The 21,802-nt window shown below is 29.6% G+C and overlaps 1 protein-coding gene across 1 annotated transcript; it reads left to right on the plus strand.

The window, feature by feature from the left end:
* The first annotated feature begins 9,103 nt into the window (after nucleotides 1-9,103).
* Nucleotides 9,104-12,329, plus strand: LOC125837130 (probable inactive receptor kinase At1g48480). The gene is made up of 2 exons (XM_049516273.1): nucleotides 9,104-10,632; nucleotides 11,677-12,329. Exons 1-2 carry the CDS (start codon nucleotides 9,309-9,311, stop codon nucleotides 12,288-12,290), a joined length of 1,938 nt encoding a protein of 645 aa, XP_049372230.1. The 5' UTR covers nucleotides 9,104-9,308; the 3' UTR covers nucleotides 12,291-12,329.
* The last annotated feature ends 9,473 nt before the right edge of the window (nucleotides 12,330-21,802 follow it).

The following is a 21,802-nucleotide window of genomic DNA, read 5'->3' on the forward strand; positions in this document are numbered from 1 at the left end:
GACAAGCACGAATATATCAAGAAAGTATGACTAAGAATAAATATAACACCTTTCTAAGTGTACAAGGACAAATATAACCATTTTTCAAAATAACAAATTAAGTATAACGTAAGATATGATTTCCAGACATTTTTAAAAAAAAAAAATTACATTGCAATTATTCTTTTCGATTTTTACAAAATTTACAATTCGCAATACAGTAAAACCTCTATAAATTAATAATCTGTCTAAAATAATATTTTCCTCCAATCCCGATTTGGGCCAATGAAAAAAATCACCAATTTCGATAAGATAATAAGATAATATATTTCCAGAAGACTCCTATATAAATAAATGGACCCATTAATATCACAAATTAATAATTCTTTAAAACTACAAATATATCTAAGACAATTTAGTGAAATATGATTCTATTGTGTTCTGTTTTTTCTTAAAATTTAAATCTAGTTGAAGCTCATCTCCAACTTTTCTTATTGCATCCAAGAGCTCCGGTGTTGTCTTTTCGAATTGCACCGTAAAATTGTGAAGAGTTCTAGATGCGATAAGTTCTTCCTTATGCGTAACTGGTTCCAAAGGTATATTATCATCTTCAACTTCATCATCAGCATTGCTTTTTCCGATGGTATCCACAATTTCTTCTAAGCTCTGGACCTCTGAACATGTATCACTTTCACCCAGATAATCCAACAGGTTATTGACATCCATTTTATTGTGGTAACCAAGATCATTAATCATGACCTCAAGTTCATGAATGGCGTTTTCACAAGTGGGTTCATTCAAATCTCTGAGATTACATCCCTCGGGGTAATTTTACAATGTTGAAAACAATTTGTTATTGTCTCTTGCTGAGAATTTGTTGTCCAAGCAAGGATTGCAAAATTGATAGCATCCAAAACATTAATCTTTGTTGAATCAGTTTGTCCCACTTCATAGCCTTTTAATATCCTACGATAAAATTTGTTACGATAATACATCTTGAAAGCTCTTATTATCCCAGCATCACAAGGTTGAATTTTGGATGTCATATTGGGTGGCAAGAAAAACAATTCAACATTTTGTAGTCGTTCAATTTTTCTATTATGGGCTGGACAATTATCTCTACTCATTGTCAAGAAATTCAAGAATTCAATTCATTGTAAAATAATACATAATGTTCATTGTTTCATAATAATCAATTATTATTCATTGTATTTTTATTAAAAACATTCGATGTATGATGGTGAGAAACAAAACTATATAAGCAACATAAGAAATTTCTTTAAACCATATCCAAAAATGGCTTCAATATTTAATATTATGGGCTGGACAATTATTTAATATTTTTGTGAAATCAATGAATATGATACATAAATTAGTAAGATACAATGATTTTGATGTATTCGTTGTACTTTATGTATAATATTTTTTTAAACGTAAAATCAATAAATATGATACATAAATTTGCAAGATACAATAATTTTGATATAATCAAAATTAACCTTCATTAAATCTCAAATCATTTTTCAAATTAATAAATATTAATTTATCAATTAAATAATATCTCTATAAAATAATAAAATATCATAATCCCACCTATATTAATTTATAGAGATTTTGATGTATTTGTATTATTCCTTTTTATGTTACAATGATTTGGATACCTAGCGTATTCTATGTGAGCTATATCAACGACAAACAATAGTTGCACGGAATAGGGTGGATAATGTATTATGTCCAAATCTTCTCCTTCCCTTCTTCCAAAAAAAAACTTAACAAATATAAGTGGAGAAAAGTAATAATCAAAGAAAAGTAAAAAAATATAATTGGAGAAGAGTGATGAGTGAGAGTATGAAAAAACTAAGAAATTTACCCTTTTATATATTATTTTATAGTAATCCATATACGTTAAGGTTGGTAATTAAAAGAATCTAATAGAATATTTAGTCCTATTTTATATGGGTTTAGGAGGGAAAAATTATTTATGATAAATCAGCAAAATATTAGGATTCTTATCTAATTTAATTTGAGGAGAGATTTAATAAATAAAATTAGAAATACAATAGCACACATGGTTGGAACACTAATTATTTTTCCTTGATTGCTCTATGTTACTTACTCTTGAATGATGTAAATGCAAATAATAGAGAGAGGAGAAAGTCCTTAACGGTACAAGAAAAGGTTCGAGTTAACTTGTCTAACACATTTTACGAATTAACAAGAATTATAACATATTCAATATATTCTCATAAGCGGAAATTTAGAAAAAATGAGTGTAGAAAGACGAATCCACTTGTTAAGAGTCAAAATCTGTTGACATAGAGAGGTTCGGTCTAAGTCTATTTACCTCAATGTGTGTCCTTTTTGAGACTAAAGTAGTTCGTCACATTCTATAATATTGTGCAAGTATGAATTAAACTATAGTTTATAGTACACTTTTATCCAAAATAACGTATCTAATTTGATTTCATGTCCAAATTAAACATATGGACTGGTATAGCAAAAATATCTTTTATTATGATGAGTCTTCTGAATATTGGATGTAATGTTTCATATAAGCTATCATAACAAATTTGTAATTGAAATGTTGTTAATTTGATTGATTTAATATTTAACAATATATACTAAACATTCTTTTCAACAAATATAGGAAACTAATAATTTTAAATTATAGGGCCTACATGAAAGAAAACTTAAAAAAATTATATTTAACATACAAAAACTTTAAAAAAAATTATATTTAACATACAAAAAATCAATTCCAATCAATGTGACAAAAGAAGAACAAAAAAATGGCAACTAACATGTAATTGATGCGCTATGTCGTTCCTAAGTCTCTTTATCATTTTTCCGACTCGATGTTTATACCTTCTTTTAAGTTTCAATTAATTCAATTTTGTATAGTAAAAATTCACTTTTGACTAAAAATGTGTCTTACAAAAGGTAATTTTTATGTTTTTAAACTCAAAGTTAAAATCTCTAATTAAAAATAACGTAACATTTGTCACCGCATCACAATTCACAACTTTAGACATTATTTTCATTATGGTTACAATCGCCGTCCAAATTTCTAAAGTTTCAATATTCCAATTGATCGAAAGCTCTCCAATCTTTTGACTTTTTTTTTTTTTTATAAATATTCACATTAAAATTTGATTAATCTGAACTTATATCGTGTAAGGCTCATTTGGGAGTGCACTTCTAATTAAGAATTTTTTTTATTCTCAAAATTTAAATTCGAAACTTACGATTAAGAATGGGAAGAAACAACCTTTTGACTCAATTACATTTTCCACTCTCTTTTGTAACTTTTTCTTTGGCAATTACAGCTGCGTAGCTTTGTTTTATTGTGAATTTGCATGAATTAATTTCTTTTTTCTTTTCTGATTTAGTAGGAATTGTTATTTGTTATTTCATTGTTAATACTTTAATTAGGTTGAATTAAATGTTACATACACACTATATAGATTATATAAACAAAAACTTATATCGCTAAATAATAAAATTCATCGAAAATTTAATTTTCTTTTGTGTAGTAATATATATGAATAATAGCGAATATTTATAATCAAACTTTAAGTAATTCGAGATTGAAATGTGGTGATTAAAATTAACTTCAGTGTTTATTTTTTTAGAGTTGAAGTGTTTGATTAAGTTTTTAGAAAAAATAAGTGTTTTTGAATAATAATAAAAATTATTTTTCAGAAGCTAAAAAATGAGTATACTCATTTTTCGAGAAGCATTCAACATTATCCGAATACAAATTATTGTCTAATACTTCTAAAGAAAACCTTTCAAATTGATTAACCAAACCTAAATCGTTATTTAAAAAATACTTTTGATTAAAAGCATTTTTCATAATAAATTAGTTTTTAAAGTTGGATTTTTCTCCATTATCTAGTGCCATCAACCACTGTTGTAGCAGTCATAAAATTTTAGAAAGTCCAAAATAAAGAAGGGGAATCACAAGAAATTTTCATATAACTAGGCCTAATTCCATCAATGAATATTGAACAAGAATAAATTTCACTAAATTAGTTACTTTTCATTCGAGAATAATAACAATAAAATTTTAATTGTGTAATTTATAGGTCACAAATGTAAGTTGTGAAAACAGTCAATAATACTTGCATTTTAAAGTAGAATATGCATGTCTACAACCCTTTCTCAAATCCCGCTAAAATAAAATGTTTTGTATATCAAATTGTAACCCAAATTACAACTTTTATTGCATGATTTCCTTACTTTATAATTTTTATGTTGGAGTAAGTTTAAACTTACAAGGTACAATTCAAGGTATGATTTAGAAAGGGAAATTCTAACCATACACTAACCTACGATAAGGATATAAGCTTACCAAGATATTTATTTTTTTGTTTCGTAATAAGTAGATATATATATTGTTCAGACTCGACTCTTTTAAATTTTCTCAATAATAATTGACCTTCACTTATACTTTCATGGAAACAATAAATAATCTAGGTCCCTCATGTGAAAACCTTGATGGAAAGTGTAACGGGCCAACGTGCTAGGACTTATAACTTAATGTTATGGAGGAGAATTTTTTTCGCAATAATGTGAATTCGATCTCCCTTCTTCTCCTCTTTCAGTTCTTTTCGGGTAATATATAGATTATTTTTTTAAAAGGAAAGTGGAACGGACTCTTATGATGATTTTTAAATATTTTTTTTTTATCCTTAATCAGAAATCACAATAACTAAATGAATGACACGAGAGATTTTGTAACTTGACTCCGTCAATGAATGAAATTGCAACAATTGGACAAAATCAATCACACTCTAACTTGGTTTACCTTAAATTTTCTATACAATTCATAAATCAAATATTCTAAATATCTTAAAAGGTTTAATTATTTTATTTTTATTTTAATTATATAGTATCGATACACGAATCTAAAAACAGCTAAATAATCGGCGCAATTTTTTTATTGGTATCTGATCTCAAGTTGTTTTCTAAGAAGCTGTCAATTCTCTGTCTTAAATTTGGTTGGAAATTATTTTAATATTGTACAATTTTTTATTTAATGTTTAAAATTAATCCAAAATGAGAAAAACATTATGACTTTTTATGACGGTGACAACGTTACTTGTAGATTTAATCATAAAATAAATGAACAACTTGGACTTTTAGCTATCCAACCTGGATCATTTGGAGTAAATCACAATTTATTAGAGGCAAACCTATAGTGTAACCCCGAGAAATTGGTCTATGACCCGCCCTTTGAACCAAATGTTAAGCAATGTTGTTTCACATTGATGATCGTAATAAATTTCTTTTTTTAATAACCGAGAAATCCGTATGTGACCTGCCCTTTGGACTAATCACACTCTTCTAAACTCGGTGGATAATGGGCCCTCCCCTCTACCCTTTTCCACTTAAATACCGGGCTTCGCTTTGCATGATATGGGGCTTGAACCTGCTACCTAAGCCATAAATCCTCCACCTTTCGCCACTCGAGCTAGGCATGGGGCATCGTAATAAAAAAAAATCAATTTATTTTATAATTAAAGCTGAAGTTTTTGTTGTGTGTGTCCACAAATGTTGAATAGGCATTTCGATCTTAAAAGGATATCCTTCTCAAGATATATGCGGAAGGAAGAAGTGACATTTGAAAGTGTTCTTTCATAGATTCTCATACTTACAAATTCGAATATTAACACAAATAATGACTTTATTTGCTAGGATATCAGCATATTAGGCAACTCTAAAACTTATGAGTTCACTTAAATTCAATATTTTTAATATTTTAATTTTAATTTTAAATTTAAATATTATTGTATATTAGCTTGAGATCATTACCATCTATAGTTTATTATATTCTATTTCTTTTTGCCGCGTTAATTAATTTAGAATCTCACGTAATCTTTATTTTTGTCTCTATTTTATAGGAGGTAGATTTGTCTTTCGTCCATAAGATACATTGTCTTTTTCTTTAACCATAAGATATACTCCGATCATAATTTAAAATTTATTAATATACTAATTAACAATGTAATTAAAGTAAACAATTTACGTGAATTTAAAGAGAGAATTAAATGAAAAAAAAGAAAACATTTTTGTCTGATCTCAAATGGTCCCGTTGCGTTGATTAAATTCAACGGAAATAAATGAATTCTCACCAACGGTCTGAGAAATTATTTAATATTACTCATAACTAGCTTTGTAAATAATGGTATACAAACTAATTTTGTTATTTATTTTTATTGATAGAGAAGACGTTATATTTTAGCTTTTATAATATTGTCAATTTTTTTGGGATTTCTCGTGTTGCATCTATTATTTTAAAATGGTATCTCATATATATACGAAGTAAAGTCATATATAATAGATTTTTGTGGTCTGATTATTTTTGGAACCTTGCTTATAATAAATGGTTAGTGCATCAAGCTTTTATTTTAAATTCAACACGTATATATATGATGAAAAAAGTTATAACAATCAAGAATGTATCATCAATTTTTTAAGATAATTAAGTTAATGTGATTATTAAATAAATTATATGTTGTATGGGGTAGAGCGTTGTGCAGACATCTAGAAGATAAAATAGCAAAAATATATGAAAATGTTGAGATGGATGTGTGAACATAGTAGGAGATATTCACGACAGTGAGGGAGTGGGTGCAACATGATGTACAAAATCAATATAAGGCTTAGATAGTTTAGTTGTGTGAAGAGAAGACACACCGATTCAGTAAAGTGGTGTGAGAGGTTGACTATATATATGGTGAATTTGAGGAGAGATAGAGAAAGATCGAAGAAGTATTGGAGATAGATAATTAGGTAGGACATGTTACACATACACTTCACTGAGGACATGACTCTAGATTGAAAGATATTGAGAACATGAATCAGGGTAGAAAGTTGTAGTAAGTAGTCGATCGTTGTCTAGTTTATCGTATCAATATTATTACTATTACTGATTTCATACTATCTTATTTTTCGAATAGATGTTATCTTTTATTCTTTTACTACTATTTTCTACCTGACTTCTTCAACATAATGTATTTTTTCATATTATATTTATATGTTTTACATGAGTCAAGAGTCTATAAAAAAATAACTTCTTTACTTTTCAAGAAAAGGATAAAGCTATATATTTGCATATAAAATTACCATCTCCAAATCTTATTTATATAATTATACTGAATATATATATATATATATATATATATATATATATATATATATATATATATATATATATATATTATTACATGAATCATCTCATTTTATCTTTTTTCCTTTTCAAACGGACAGAATAATATTATTGACTTTTTATTTAGTTATAAAAGGATACTTTGTAAAAGTTTAATTATAAAATTTCCAACTTTATATGACAGCTGTAGAGATACGTTGGACATGTTACCTTCCTATCTGTTCGAACGTTCTTTGAATTATTTTTATTATTATTACTATTGCCTTTCCAGTGAGACAAAAAGGAATTAATAATACAAGTTGATATAAATTTTTTTCTCAAATTCAGTATTTGGAACTTAACTAATTGAAATTTACATTGAAAAAAATCTATTTAGGAGTAAAACGATTCTTATTATAAAGCAATTGTATCGTAAAACTTGAATCGAGACCGTTAAAATTCTGATTAAATATGAAAAAGTATTTATAGTTCAACTTAATTGATACAGAATATTACTTGAGCATTTTGCGAGGATGATTCTCATCGTCCATTTGTCACTCTTTAGAGTGAAGAATATATTTTACTAATTTGACTTTTTCTATAGATTATACTTTATAATAAACAAATATCTATTGAAATATTTTTTCTCCACACAAAAATTGCAAGAAACTATGAATAAATAATATTCGATCAGACTTATGATTAGATCCTTTTAGATTTATCGGCCGATCAACTCTAATTGCTTACATGAGCATAGCAAATTTATACTTGAATTACCATCCTTCTTTCATTTTATATTGTCACTATAAAGTATCAAATAATTTGGAATTACCAAAACATTTCATTTTCATCTATTAATTACAAAATGGTTCAAATATTTGGAACTACCATATGATGTTTAGAATTTGGGGAAAACAATGACAAGTAATTCCTAAATATATTAATATCAACTAGATGAATTCTCATTTATTATGATTCTTCATTTAAATTTATTTCGAGTTAACATTATGACGAATAAATTATGATTTTTTATTTTTTTTTACTATGGTTGTTGTATAAATCCAGTTCAATAGGATAAATCTTCGATTTCATTATATGAAATTGAGTTGAGTGTTGGCCAGCCTAAGACTCTCATGTTTTGAAAATGAGAATAGTATAGAATATAGATGAAGATGTTGAGATGGATGTGTACCATATTAAGATAGATACAATTAGGAGTGAAGATGTTAATAATAATGATGTGGGTAGAGAGACTGAGATGGTTCAGACATGTGAAGAGCAAATGTGTAAATATTGCGGTAAGAAAATGTGAGAGGTTTGTCATATATAGTGGACTTAGGAAGGGATAGAGATGGATCAAAAAAGTATTGAAGTGAGATGATTAGGTAAAATACGATATGACTTTAATTCACTAAATACATGACCCTTAATAGTAGTGTGTGGTGATCGAGAATTAGGATCGAGTATCATTCTTGTAATATTTTATTCTTAAATTTTTATCACTATTTATTATTTCTTTAGCCTTAATTATCTTATTATCTTGCTGTTATTACCGCTTACCTCTTTTTCATCCTTGCTTTTAGCAGGAAATCTCTAGAAAATAAACGAGGAAATCATTCCTCTCCAAAAATAAAATAAAAACGAACGCCAAATCTTTTTCTTTCTATCTAAGATATATACTCCTATAAAAGTAAAATTTGCGTATACACTATCGATTCTCTTTCCTCTCTTCATACGCATTATATACTCTCCAGATCTCACTCGTGAGACAATTTCTTATAAGTCTACTTTCTCTTCATACAAGTTTCACCGACAATTCCAACCTAAATCATTTTTTTTAAATCACTTTATTCTTTTTTAAAAAAAAAAATTATATAGTAAAATTAAAACCTCACCCATTTTATTAATTTTATATTAAATAAATAATATATACCATAATCAAATTCATAACTTCCCAAATTCCCAACTAGTAGTATTTCTTTATCTTCTCCAGCTCAGACACACACACTCACACAGACACACAGTAGACACAGTCCATTTTTCTCTCTCAAAATCAACCAACAAGATGATGAACAACATGTTTACCACTCCTTTGAACAAGAATTGAATCAAGAAATCAAATTACCCAGAAAAATTCCTGTTTGGGGGTTTTGGGTTTACCCAAAATCTTCAAAAAATGAGCTCAAAAATCTTGTTTTTATTCACCATTTCTGTATCAATTTTCACTCTTTTCTTGCCGACAAACTCTGACATTGTTTCCGATCGAGCTACCCTTTTATCTATCCGATCTGCTCTTCGTGGACGTTCACTTTTATGGAATATTACAAGTCCGACTTGTTCATGGCCTGGTGTTATTTGTTCACCTGATAAATCTTCTGTTTTAGAGCTTCATCTACCTGGAATGGGACTTTTAGGCCAAATCCCACCTGGGCTTTTCTCAAATTTGACTAAATTGAACTTTCTCAGTCTCCGGTATAATGCACTTTCCGGTGTAATTCCGGCGGACTTATTTACTTCACTTCATGATTTGCGTAACTTGTACCTTCAAAATAATCTATTTTCCGGTCCAATTCCTGATTCAATCTTCTCTCTTACCAATCTTGTCCGGCTTAATCTTGCTCATAACAATTTCTCCGGTTCAATACCGGAATCTTTCAACAATTTGACTAGTTTGGGTACACTTTACTTGCAGGGAAATGGGTTTTCGGGTCAGATACCGGATCTGAATTTACCTGGTATGGTTCAGTTCAATGTATCGAATAATCAGCTAAACGGGTCAATTCCTAGTAAACTTGCGGGTCAACCCAAGGATGCTTTTTTGGGTACTTCACTTTGTGGTAAGCCACTTGATTCATGTGATGGTAGTAGTAGTAGTAGTATTGGAGAAGGTAAAAAGAAGAAACTTTCTGGTGGAGCAATTGCTGGTATAGTAATTGGTTGTGTTGTTGGTTTGCTTTTGCTTCTTTGTTTGCTGTTTTTCTGTTGTAGAAAAAGGGGTAAAAAAGAAACAAGATCTGCTGATGTTGGTGCTGTTAGTAAGCAGGTTGAAGTTGAAATGCCTGAAGAAAGAGGGGTTGAGAGTAATGGTGGAAAAGATGGATTCTTGGGTAGTGCAATTGCAGCTATTGGTGTTGGAGGGGGTAATAAGGATAAAGGTAAAGCTGAGGCTGTTGTAAATGATGGAAAAAGTTTGGTGTTTTTTGGGAAAATGGCTAAAAATTTCAATTTGGATGATTTGTTGAAAGCTTCTGCTGAAGTTTTGGGAAAAGGGACATTTGGTACTGCTTATAAAGCTGCTTTGGAATCAGGGATTACATTAGTTGTGAAGAGATTGAGAGATGTTACTGTACCTGAGAAGGAGTTTAGAGAGAAAATTGAAGATGTTGGGAAAATGAATCATGAGAATTTGGTTCCTTTGAGAGCTTATTATTATAGCAGAGATGAGAAGCTTCTTGTTTATGATTACATCTCAATGGGAAGCCTTTCTGCACTTTTACATGGTGAGAAAAATAACTTCTTTTTTCTGTCATTCTTTTTCATGTCATTATATTGCTGTTATGCTTTTCTTGAATCGAGCGTCTTATCGAATCATGTCATTATAGTGCTGTACTGTTGTTTACCATTTACATGATCTGCAAATTTTAGTTCTCTGATTGACACTTATACTGCTGCTTTCTATGTTGCCTAGACTCTTAAAATGTGGTACTTGTCGGATCTTGGATCCTCCAAAAGTAGTGTATATTTGGAGGATCGAAACACGAGTCCCAGTAACATCGACTGTTTTTGCTGATTTTATGAGGCTAGTAAGTTTGGATGATCATTTGTTTTCTTGGATCTTGTTATCTGTTACTGAACTGGTGCTGTTGTGTAAAAGTTGCTGCATTTGGCTGATGTGTTGTAGTTGCATTATTGTGCCCAATTGTGTTCAGCCACTAAAATTTATGTTTTTTTTTTTACATTATTGTGCTGTTGTTGCATTGTTGTTCATGTTTAATCAGACTTTATCGTAATCTAATGTGATGAACATTGTGTTTAGTGAATATGATATCTGACATGTTTTATATATAACTCAACCTGGAATGGCTTTACAATGTTCAATTGTTGCTGTTCTAACTCGTGTTCATCATTTAGATTGAATGTATACTTTATCCACAAGTGATCTGCACAATTTTTAGATTCCTAAGCCCGAGAGTCTATCAGAAACTACCTCTCTACCTACATAAGGTAGAGGTAAGGTTTGTGTGCATCCCACCCTCCACAGACCCCACTTGTGAGATCTCATTCGGTATGTTGTTGGAAGAGTTTAGGAAGAAGTCGTAAAATTGAATATATGTGTAGGACAGGTTCACTGCGCTCAACAGGACGAAACAAGATCATTTAACATTTAATCTGTTTGTATAGATTTAAGCCAAATGTACCTTTGTTAACTTATCGACTATATGTTGTGTAAAAACTATGAATTATTTGGGTGCTTTATTCGGCATATTCCACTGCTACTATATCATGTCACAATAGTTTTGTCATTCAACTTGTCTTTTCTATAGGCAACAAAGGAGCAGGTAGGACACCGTTGAATTGGGAAACAAGGGCTGGCATTGCCCTTGGAGCTGCACACGGGATTGCCTACCTTCATGCACAAGGGCCCTCAGTATCACATGGCAACATTAAGTCATCCAATATCCTCCTCACCAAATCATACGAGGCCCGTGTTTCAGATTTTGGCCTTGCTCAACTCGTCGGTCCATCATCAACTCCCAACCGTGTTGCAGGTTACAGGGCACCAGAGGTAACTGACCCTCGTAAAGTCTCCCAGAAAGCAGATGTCTATAGCTTTGGCGTCTTGTTGTTGGAACTCCTAACAGGGAAGGCTCCCACACATTCGATAATGAATGAGGAAGGTGTCGACCTACCAAGATGGGTGCAATCAGTGGTACGAGAGGAATGGACAGCCGAAGTCTTTGACCTCGAGCTCCTTAGGTACCAAAACGTCGAGGAGGACATGGTCCAGCTATTGCAAGTTGCAGTTGATTGCACTGCTCAGTACCCTGACAGACGCCCTTCAATGGCCGAGGTCACTACTCGCGTTGAAGAACTCTGTCGTATGGATTCTGGAGGTGGTGACATAATTGACAATGATGCAGAAGTGCAAACTGCATGAAATTGAACAAGAAAAAATAGTTCCATCACATTATTTCAATTTTTTTCTTTTTCGTTTTCGATTGAGCATTTCGATTACTTTGTTCATTCTTGGAGTTCTTCAGTGAAGATAAATTGTTCATTTTATTTTATTTTCTTTGAATTTATTTTCCAGTAGCAACAGAGTTTTATTAAAGATCTGGTTGGTAGTTGAAATGGAGCTGTTTTTTTGTTTTATAGATATTGATGTATTCTTTTTTGAAGGTGTGATGAACTGTATAAATAATTGAGATGACCTGTAGTTACAACTCATTGCATATATTTTTGGATTCTTTAAGATTTTGATTTGTTGGAAATAGTACTACAATAACAATATATCAGTGTAATCTCATAAGTGCGGTTTATAAAGGAGGGTGGTGTGTACGCAGTCCTACCTTTATCTTGCGAAGATAGAGAGCTATTTCTGATAGATTCTTGGCTCACATAACACATTAATCAAATGTAATTTCATAATTGGGATATGTGATGTGTAAGAAGTTGTTTGTAATAGACTCTCGGTTGAAGTAATGTGCATTAACCTACTGTAATAGACTCTCGGTTGAAGTAATGTACATTAACCTAGCTGAGTAGGTGATGTACACAATTTTGTAAGATAGAGAAACTATTTTTGATTGACTCTCCGCTCATATAATACATGATAAAATTAAGTACGAAAAGAAAATACAGTCATGGTGAGCATTTGTTGGTAATAACTAGTGACTTATAATTATTCATTAATTATATTAATGTTGTGTAATGTCAACAGCCAACAATGCCATGTGAGGTTATTCCTTTGATAGGGGCCTAAAAAACCTTATCAAAATATGAAAAGACTTTAATGTATTTTTTATGTCCATTAGTTTGGTCTGTACTTGTACTTTCACTACTTATTTTAATTATTTTTTAATACAAGCAAACATATTACTTACTATTTAGTTAAATCATTTCAATTAGTTAAACATCAAACAGAATGAAACATACCAACCACTGTGAAAATTAGATTTTACTTATATACATTGACAATGCAAATAAACTTTTACATTATTAATGTATTTGCTATAGCAAATTACTTGATTTATAGATGGTTAATTGTAATCAGGGCGGATTTAAAGATTTGATTAGGAATTCACATAAATTTAAGATCTAAACAAAAGTTATTGATTTCATGCATGAAACCCAGAAGCAAGAGCTTAGTTGATTTATTTTCTAGGTTGATTCTCATTAGTGAAATTAACTTGTTATAGGAGATTAGTTGATTTATTTTCTAGGTTGATTCTCATTTATTATAAATATAAATTTATATGTAGTTCTTTTTTATATAATGTTTGTTGACACTGTCAGTATATAAATGATAAACGTTAAAAAATAACTCAACTTTTGAGATAACGATTGGTTACTTGCTTGTATAGTTGATAAAAAAATAGACATTTTCCCAACTATATACATGACATTGTTCCAAAAAAAATTACAAGTTTGAAAACGACTTTTAAAAACTACTCTCCACCAGATAAAATTGAATTAGAAGCAAAATCAATTAATCATGGCTTATTATTCTTCAAGTTATGAAAACATTATTTTAATTTGCTTTTGAATAAACTAACAGTTGATCAGAAGGCCCTCCCATAAAAATAAGAGAAAAATATTGATTAGTATAATAAGAGTAGTTACCACTGATTCACAAGGGTGATCAAGTTATCTTTCTTTTTTTCAATCAAATTTGTCGCATGAGGCTTGCCTATTGCAATTTACCTCTCTTTCTGGAGTGGGGTTTACTCAGTGTCAATCGAGGGTTCCTTGTCAGAAAAAATATTAACTAGTTAACACTCATTTTATTCTCTTTTTCCATACATATATTGAAACAATTCATTCAAAATAAATAAAGACCTCAAAGAAATAAAAATATTTTTTTTAATGTGGTAGTAATTAATATAACCTCTCTATATCATTTGCCTGAATGTCTTTTGGTTGCTCTATGAAATTGTTATTATAGAAAACATATAATACAACATTATAACATAAAAAACAATTTCAAAGAGAACTTGCATGTTATAGTGCAATGTTATTGTAGACAACACATTTGTGTAGCTTTCTTATGATGTCTCTTCTTCTATTCAAATATGTTTTAAAAATATTGGAAGACGTTAATCTTTGCACAATACTTTATGAAGAAGCATTTCAATCATGTCAAGAATAACAAAAAAAAAAAATCAAAAATTTCTTTTTAGCCGAAATGCCCTAGGATTATATAACATCGTTCTATTCTTTTATTTTTTTATTTTTTATCATTGGTTCAACTGGTTGAGGATGTACTAGAGCTTGATTGCCCTTCGAATAAAGAATGGTACCTTTACATAATATTATGTTGTTGAGATGGCTTGGCTTTATTTTGGTCTAGTAGTGAAATATTTTTATGGAATCCATCTACGGGCGAATCAATAGTACTTCCTGATCCTGAATTTGCATTAGCGAGTTCATGTACTTACGAAAAATGGGATATGACTTCACTAGCGATAACTATATGAATTCAATGGAGATGGGGTTGATATATATATATATATATATATATATATATATATATATATATCGATTGAATAATTAGTTTTGACTTCCTGTTATCATGAAATTCATCATCTATTAAAATAGATTACTTATTAATGATCGATCAAATTTGTAAAATTCGCCCATCAGAAACAAGAAGTACAAATGAGCTTTCAATGATATTGACTCATACCTCCCAATCCAAAATTTTTGGATGACGGTTATTTATGTCAATTTCCACAGAAATCCCATATTTTAGTTTACTTATTACCATTATCCCCTATAAGTTTTACAAATTTCTAAAATCCATCATTTTCGCGCATCAGATTAATGTATCACGCTTATATTATTGTATCTCGCGCATCAGATTAATGTATCAACGCTTATATTATTGTATCTCGTGCATCAGATTAATGTATCAGAGCTATATAAGTGCTGATACATGTGCGAGATACAATAATATAAGCGCTGATACATTAATCTGATGCGCGAGATACAATAATATAAGCGATAATACATTAATCTGATGCGCGAGATACAATAATATAAGCGCTGATACACTAATTTGATGCGCGAAAATGAGGGATTTCTGTAATTATAAACTTTTAAGGGATAAATTATAATTTTGTCTTTAAAGTATGTGATTTCTATAGTTTGCCCTTTTAATAACTCTTTAAACCTGATGTAAAGGCCCAAAACACGAGAAAAGTGAATTGAGATGACTAAATGACGGATGGAGGTTAAGGGTACGCATTGTCCAGGACCGTTGATTCATTCAATCCGATGGCGGATTCTTGATTCTAGAAATCATTTTCGTAGGATGAAGTTATCAAGTTCTTTTTAAAAAATCAATTTGTTTTAGGATGTTCTCATAGTTTTAAGGTGTCTTCCCCCTTGGTCATGACTATTTTTTCAAGGCTCGAATTTGTGATTTAAGATAGACGTCTCTCAAATCTTTGCTGAGTGAATCTTTGACATATTTTAAATAAATTTGATTTTCTTATATGATTTTGGATAATTGTAACTTCTTAAACTATGTTTTGGAGTTTGGTCAAACATAAAGTCCAGTTCAAAAATACAACTCTTTAAATTCTTAAATAAAATTTACATATGTTAAAACTATATATGTTCAAGATAATCGTAACCATCTCAAGATAAGAATTGTTTGAATGCTCTCAACTACGACAATATCTCTCAAAGGATTGAGTCCCTCACAACAACAATAACATATCCATTTTACAATAGATTCAGACAGAAAAATGTTTCTACGTAAACCTTATTTCTACCCTAGAAGTAAGAAAGTTATTTTCAATAAACCATTGATTTACATAAAAGCATTCTAAAATGGTTCGAAAAATTAAGTTTTATCTTAAGTCACACACGCAAGTACATAATTTTTTTCGTTCAATTTTAAACTCAATTTCAGTTTAAACCTTAAAACACATTGAACTACTTATAAATTTTACAAACCCACATTTATTTGTTAATCATCAAAATACTATTCTCTTTGTTCCATATTATATGACATAGTTTTTTTTTATAAGTAAACATTTTATTTACCAAGTAATTATTATATGACATAGTTAGAATTTAAATTATGTTATATAAATTAAAACAGACGAAATATTCAAATCAACATATTAACTAGTTTAGCTATTATTAATCTCTATATGATACTTGAATAATTTCTTCCCTTTTTTTTGCACCTATATATAATATAATAATAATTATTATTTTCTTTCTTAAAAAAAGCAAAGAAATAATTGAATGATGGGCAGTGAAGTGTATCTGTCGGTGACAGAGTGCAATAATTCTTTTCTCCCACTTACATTAAATACTGACAGATTTTGCTATTTTTTTTAAACATTTAGAAAAAAAATTAAAATTATTTTGTATAGAAAAAGTGGAAACGAAAGTCTTGGAGCAATATTAAAGTTATTTTAGTGTAATTTATAAATAACGAATTGAAGTCGTGGAAGCATTCACTAATATTTGCATCACATTTCCTTGGAGTGATGCTCTTCTCTGAACTTTGTTAATGTGAAATGTTTTGTGTGTCGAAATATGTTTTTTTATTGAAGAAGTGGCTTTCCAAATTAGAAAATTTGAATTTCCATTTTGGAACTTGAATATTTCAGCTTTATTGTGTAGAAGGATAAAGCTATTATTAGGAATCTTATCTTTAAATTTGTAAAGTATGTGTCGATATCCATTTTCTTCTTTCCTTTTTTCAGAAAGTTGAAGTATTTTAAAGTGGAATAATAGTATATTTAGGCCATTATTAGCCCAAAGAAAATTTTATTAAGTATATTTAACATTTAGTTAATTAATAAAAATGAATAGTTTTGGTCCTTTGTTAAGTAGCACATGGATTATATTTAAATTATTTTGAAAACTCATTACTGTCAAATGTTAAATAAAAACACAGATTTAACATGACAAATAAATAAGTAGTGGAGCAATTATTATTAGAAAATAAGAAATTAGCTACGGAACAAATTTAGTAGCTAAATAACTAAAATCTCATACTAATTCTATTTTAACAAAATTCATCAACAAATTCCATAGCAAATTTTATGTTTTCTAATAATGATATATGATAAATTTGTAAATATATATTCACAAAAATAATTAAAGAACATTTCAATTAATTAATTCAAATTCATATCACGTATAATTAATTTGTAAATTTGTTTAGCTGTCATTTTATACGCTCATTGGTGGTGCACAAGTCATAAAAGGAATAAACTGTGGAAAATCTAAAAGAAATTAAAAACATAAAATTATCTAATATATAGATTATAGACTATAGTACCTAGTGGCATATAATATGTAAATTTTTTTACTAAATATTTATAATATAAATATGATAAACATGGATAAAAGACTAAGTCATTTCTTACTATTTAATTATAATTAATGAATGAACGGCTACAAAAGGACCATGTCAATTTAGTTTACATTGGAAAACGTATGCTTCATGGACTTTGAATCTTCAATTTTGTCAAAAAACTACTCCCTCCGTCCACAATTGTTTGGCAGGTATACTAAAAATAAATGTCCAAGATTAATTGTTAATTTAAACAATCAAGAAATAATTAGTCACTTTTTTCCAATTCTGCCCTTAATGATTGTGTAGTTCAATTGAAAAGTTATGTGGACTTTTGGTATTCTTGATATAGTAGGGTTATATTAGTCAAATTACACCTTATATTAAATTTTCCTTGAGGGATGTGCATGACCTTACCCTGACAAACAATTGTGGACGGAGGGAGTAATTAAAAATAAATTAAACATGCTTAGGAATTAGGGTAGAAACTACAACTACTTCTCCTTAATAATAATGGAATTAAATTTAGTAACTATAAAAATTAATCCACTTTTTTTTCACTTCAAATTGTCTTTTAGAATTAAGTTAGACTTAAGGTCTATTTTCTTAACATGACATCAAAGTCAGATCTACACCATAATTGTTAATACGGAAAAAGGTCAAAAATATCCTTAAACTATTTAAAATAGCTCATATTTACCCTTTAACTTTATTTCGGCTCAAAACTAACCTTCCTGTCAAACTATTGGGTCAAAAGTGCCCTTCTTATTAACGGAAGTTGTTAAATGCCATGTCGATGCCACATTGCACGCCAATAGGGTTCCACTGCCACATAAACTAAAAGGAAAAGGGTCAAAAATACCCTTAAACTATCCGAAATAGCTCATATTTACCCTTAAACTATATTTCGGCTCAAAACTACCCTTTCCGTCAAACTATTGGGTCAAAAGTGCCCTTCTTATTAACAGAAGTTGTTAAATGTCATGTGGATGCCACATTGCACGCCAATAGGGTTCCACTTCCACATAGACTAAATCCATTAATCCTAATTACTCTTTTTTTACCCTCATTTCATTATTTTTCAGAAACGATTTCACCCCTTCTCCCTCATTTCGTGGCTAGGGTTTCACAGTTTTCTTCGTCGCTGGGTTTCAAAGTGTATATTCGTGGTTGTAGGTTAGTAAATCTTTTTTCTTATTTTATTATGTTTACAACCACGAATATCCACTTTGAAACCCAGCCCCGAAGAAAGCTATGAAACCCTAGCCGCGAAATGAGGGGAAAGTTGTGAAATCCTAACTAACATGCTTTGAAATTGTAAACATAATAAAATAAGAAAAAAGATTTACTAACCTACAACCACGAATATCCACTTTGAAACCCAGCCCCGAAGAAAGCTATGAAACTCTAGCCGAATGAGGAGAAAGTTGTGAAATCCTAACTATCATGCTTTGAAATCGTAAACATAATAAAATAAGAAAAAAAGATTTACTAATCTAAAACCACGAATATCCACTTTGAAACCCAGCCATGAAAAAAATTGTGAAACCCTAGCCACGAAATGAGAGAGAATGGGTGAAATCGTTTCTGAAAAATAATGAAATGGCGGGGGGGGGGGGGGGGGGGGAGAGTAATTAGGATTTAGGGATTTAGTCTATGTGGCAGTGGAACCCTATTGGCATACAATGTGGCATCCAAATGACATTTAACAACTTCCGTTAATAAGAAGGGTACTTTTGGCCCAATAGTTTGACGGGAAGGGTAGTTTTGAGCCGAAATATAGTTTAATGGTAAATTTGAGCTATTCCATATAGTTTAAGGGTATTTTTAACCCTTGTTTGTTTAGTCTATGTGGTAGTGGAACCTTATTGATGTGCAATGTGATATCCATGTGGCATTTAATAACTTCCGTTAATAAGAAGGGCACTTTGACCCAATAGTTTGACGGGAAGGGTAGTTTTGAGCCGAAATATAGTTTAAGGGTATATATGATCTATTTCGGATAGTTTAAGGATATTTTTGACCCTTTTCCGTTGTTAATATACCTGACATTGGTCAATCCTCATATTATGTTTCTCATTCTCTAGTTGACCGGGTTGGACTTGCGGGGTATTGGATCATGAATTCCGACCACATCAATTGGAAAGTGGATATGTGACTCATTTATTACATTATCTCAATCGTTCCTCGCATCATGAACAAGCTTTTGTGTATGATAAGACCAAATGTCCATTTTCTTAACAATTAGTTCATAAAAAGATTTTTCCTTTTTTAACATTCTGTATTCTGATTAAATTAGTAATACATGACTAAAATACTAATTTTCACTTCATATGAATATTTTTTTTTAAAAAAAAACACCATGATACATACATACAAGCTATGCCAAGTAAGAAGTGTAGAACAATTAGTTCATAAGAACCACTATTGTATAACTATTTATCAGTGGATGTCGCTTCTCAGATTAAGTAAAAATGTAAATCTATAGTTGTAGATGTAGAAATAATGACACTGATAGTATATGTGACCTTTGGGATGTCAATAGGACATTTGAAAAAGATGCAAGTACCTTCCTTATTTTAAACATTTTTGTAGACGTAAGAATTATAATAACAATTATATAACGCCTCAATTCTAAATATTGGAATCAATATATAAATTTTCATGTATCTGACCAATAACAATGAATCTAGATTACAATTTCTGAAATTACAAAAACCTACCTAGTTAATAGCCTTTGCATACCCTAATCTTATATATTTATAAATATTTTTACATAAAACATAAACGTTACTTTATATATTAATTTGAGATTATCATAAAGTCATAAATTTGAGAAGAACTTAGTAGTAGTAGGTAGTAGAGAAATATAATGGATAAAAAACTCAACTATTTCTCACCAATAATGGATGAGGCCACAAAAGGACCACGTCGTCGTTTTAGTTCACATTGGATATTTGGAGCAAGTAATATCTTCATAGACAATTGTGATTTTAATTTTTGATCTTTTGTTTGATATCTGTATTTGAGTTCGATTAATTTTGATTCATACTACATAAGTTTCATTGTGAGGATAGTGCTTTTTACCAAGAACTTTTTTTAATATTTAGATGACCGAAAATCTCTGATTAAGAGATGAGCAACCCATATACTGAATTTGATTTGATATTTCAATTTTTATTTTATTTTTTTAAAAAATAATTTTAAAATGTAAAGAAACTATTACTCCACTACTGTCCTTCAAAATGGAAAGTCATAACTAATTCAAAGTTTAAATCACATTTTTTGGGGGAAATAGTTCAAATTATACTACACCTTCATTTTAATTAAAACTCAAACTCGATTGATTCAAACTCATGTAACAAAAAGTTCATGTGAATGTTATAGCCCCCCATAAAAAAAAACATTTCATTTTTTGTGGTCGAATAACAAACAAACTTTCACTCTAAAATGAAGTTCACAAAAGATAATTGCATAACTCATCATTAACCACCACCACAATATCTAATACTCCCTCCGTCCCATTTTATATATGGTACTTTGACTCGATACGGAGTTTAAGAAAGAAAGGAAGACTTTTAAAACTCGTGGTCCACAATGAATGATAGAAATTTGTGTGGCTATAAATCATTTCGTTAAGGATAAAATAAATATTTTATAGTTAAATTGTTACTTTATATAGAAATGTGTCATTCTTTTTGGGATTGACTAAAAAAGAAAGTGAGTCATATAAATTGGGATAGAGGGAGTACATGATAAATACATGATATCAATATGAGTTATGGTGTAGTTTTCATTTTATAAAAAAATCATAATTACGTTACATAGTACATGTGACCTCTGAGATAAAAATAGGACAATTTGATTAGACATAAATACATCCCCTCGTTTTAAACATTTCTCTAAAATATTATATTATTTTCTCCGTTTTAATTTATTTGTCTTATTTTAATTTAACATAAAAATTTTAAAAATAAGAAAGTTTTTTAGATTTTGTGGTCTTAAAACATGTCATGTAGAGTTTAAAATTAAAGACTCGTAAAAAGGAAAAACCAACACTATTTTTTAAAATAGATTAAAAAGGAAAGTAAGACAGATAAATTGAAATGAAAAAGAACTATTCGATT

Source organism: Solanum verrucosum, unplaced genomic scaffold (genome assembly GCF_900185275.1).
Source record: "Solanum verrucosum unplaced genomic scaffold, falcon-dt-bn FXZP01000165.1, whole genome shotgun sequence".
NCBI lineage: Eukaryota > Viridiplantae > Streptophyta > Magnoliopsida > Solanales > Solanaceae > Solanum > Solanum verrucosum.